The sequence below is a fragment of the Olea europaea genome, chromosome 1 (genome assembly GCF_002742605.1).
Source record: "Olea europaea var. sylvestris chromosome 1, O_europaea_v1, whole genome shotgun sequence".
In the NCBI taxonomy this organism is placed as follows: domain Eukaryota; kingdom Viridiplantae; phylum Streptophyta; class Magnoliopsida; order Lamiales; family Oleaceae; genus Olea; species Olea europaea.
The window spans coordinates 11033170-11035728 of NC_036237.1; the positions used below are offsets into that span (position 1 = coordinate 11033170).

Genomic DNA, 2559 nt, shown 5'->3' on the forward strand with positions numbered 1-2559 from the left:
TAACATCTTGCCAAGGACAATTAGGGACATGAAGAGAAGTGTATAGGCCTGTGTTTTGCCTATTTTGTTTGGCCAATTGACAAGTGTTACAAGTACTGACAATTTTAGCCACATCTTCTTCAAACTAGGCCAATAGAATTGGCGTTCAACCTCCTCTATGGTCTTATCATGCCCAAAGTGACCGGCTAAACCTCTCGTATGAACTTCCTACACTATGAAATCTCGCATTGAAGTTCGAAGGATGCACAATTTATTGGCTCTAAAGAGATAACCCTCCTCAAGTCGAAAGCTATTTGTGGTGCCTGATTGTCCCCTTTCCAAATCAAGAAAGATATCTTTAAAATCGGGACATGCCTCGTAATCCTCCTTAAACCTTTCAAAATCGATGACCTTGATACTCATGTTCGACAAGAGGAAGATACGACGACTTAATGCATCAGCTGCTTGGTTCTCCACACCCTTCTTATGTTTTAAAACAAATGAATATGCCTGCAAATATTCAATCCAATGATCATGCCTAGAGCTTAATCTTTTCTGGGAGTTGAGGTAACAGAGGGCCTCGTGGTCCGAATAAAGGACAAACTCATGGGGCAACAAATAGTGGTGCCAATAGCGCAAAGCCTGGACCACCTATCATAAGTTGAGTACCGTTGTTTGGTCTCATTTAACTTCTCACTGAAGTAGGCAACAGGGTGACAATCATGACTTAAGACTCCGCCTATACCTATCCCGAAGGCATCACATTCGACCTCAAAGACTTTGGAAAAGTCGGGAAGACGCATGACAGGGGCCTTCGTCATTCGTTTCTTGACCAACTTAAAGGCCTTAGCCGCTTCTTGTGTCCAATGAAACTCCCCTTTTTCATGGACTCCATAATAGGTGCCATAATAGTGCTAAACAACTTGATAAAGCGACGGTAAAATATAGCTAACCGTGAAAGCTCCTGACGTCATGAATAGTCTTAGGTTCAGGCCAGTCAAGAATTGCCTGAACCTTGGCAGGTTTAGCAGATACCCCTGTTGAAGAGACAATGAACCCCAGGAAAACAACTGTATCGATGAAGAAAGAGCAATTCTTGACATTAGCATACAAATTAGTTGCACATAGGGTAGTTCAAACTTGTGTAAGGTGGTTAAGGTGTTGCTCCTTAGTCTTACTATATATGAGAATATTATCAAAGTAGACAACAAGAAACTTACCCATGAAAAGTCAAAGAGTTTGTGTCATTACCCGCATAAAGGTACTGGGCACGTTGCTTAGCCCAAAAGGCATGACCAACCATTCATAAAGATCATCTTTCGTTTTAAAGGTGGTTTTCCACTCATCACCCAGGCGAATTCTAATCTGATGGTATCCACTCTTCAGATCAATCTTCGAAAAGATTGTAGCCCCAACCATTGTATCTAGCATATCGTTAAGTCTAGAAATGGAAAAATGATACTTTACAGTGATCCTATTGATGGCACGACTATCCACACACATTCTCCATGAACCATCCTTTTTAGGGATCAACAGGGTGGAAACTGCACAAGGGCTTAAACTCTCATGAATGAATCCTTTGTGAAGGAGGTCATCCACTTGCCTTTGGAGTTCAGCGTGCTCGGTAGGATTCATCCTATAATGAGGTAAATTTGGAAGGGATGCCCTGGAACAAAATCTATGGCATGTTGAATGTCTCATAGAGGAGGTAGATGATCAGGTAAGTCCTCCGAAAAGACATCTCGAAACTCTTGAAGGAACGACCAGACTTTAGCAGGGCTCTCTATTGTGGAGTTAGATGAAACCTCCATAACTACTAAAGCGAACACAATTGAGTCACCAACAAGTGTATGCTCAAACTCCATAGGACTAATGATATGCAATCCCATTCATTCCACACTCTTCTTCATTTCCTGTGAGCCAACAGGCTTTGGGGGCAGTGGGTTAAGGTGAATATTCTTTCCATTAAACATGAAGGAATGAGAATTGGATCGACCATAGATGGTTACATCTAGGTAAAATAACCAAGGTCTCCCCAAGATGATATGCTCAACATCCATGAAAATGACATCACACCATATATGATCCTTATACTCAAGGAACTGGATAGGGACTAAACAACGCTCCTTAGCAGCTATAGAAGAGATATCAACCCAAGAGACGTTGTATGGTTGAGGGTGAGGAAGTGGCTTCAACCCTAGACGGAATATAGTAGCCATCGAAATCGTATCAATGCAGTTGCCACTATCCACGATAACTTTACAGTCCTTGTTATTGATCTTGATGTAAGTGTAGAAGATGGCATGAAGACGCCAATCATCGGCATTCCTTACCTAGGTAAGAGTGCAACGGACGACACCAACTCTAGGCGTATGTGGGATAAGGGTACTAGCCTGAATACAACCTAAGAAAGTATCCTCACTATCCTCTAAGTCATCAAACTCTTCTAACTTAGGTTCATAAACCTGGTCCTCTAATGGCTTGTCAACTATAACTTCATCCCCGTCCATAACTAGGGCTCGGCTAGGACACTTAGAAGAAATGTGACCAAAAGCCTTACAGTTGAAGTATTGCAAACAA

At 42.0% G+C, this 2559-nt stretch overlaps 1 protein-coding gene across 1 annotated transcript; it reads right to left on the reverse strand.

The window, feature by feature from the left end:
* Positions 1–207: 207 nt before the first annotated feature.
* On the reverse strand, positions 208–1844 carry LOC111404301. The gene is made up of 5 exons (XM_023033131.1): positions 1744–1844; positions 1245–1645; positions 933–1016; positions 552–856; positions 208–489 (listed from the first exon to the last, which is right to left on the reverse strand). Exons 1-5 carry the CDS (start codon positions 1842–1844, stop codon positions 208–210), a joined length of 1173 nt encoding a protein of 390 aa, XP_022888899.1.
* Positions 1845–2559: the final 715 nt, after the last annotated feature.

Excerpts from the sequence above, each read along its gene's own strand:
- LOC111404301 (XM_023033131.1), bottom strand. The coding sequence starts at position 1,844 with ATGGAGTTTGAGCATACACTTGTTGGTGACTCAATTGTGTTCGCTTTA. Across the intron at positions 1,017-1,244 it reads TGGGCTAAGCAACGTGCCCA|GGGTATCTGCTAAACCTGCC; the intron begins GTACCTTTATGC and ends TCTCTTCAACAG. Across the intron at positions 857-932 it reads TGACGTCAGGAGCTTTCACG|GGGAGTTTCATTGGACACAA; the intron begins GTTAGCTATATT and ends TCCATGAAAAAG.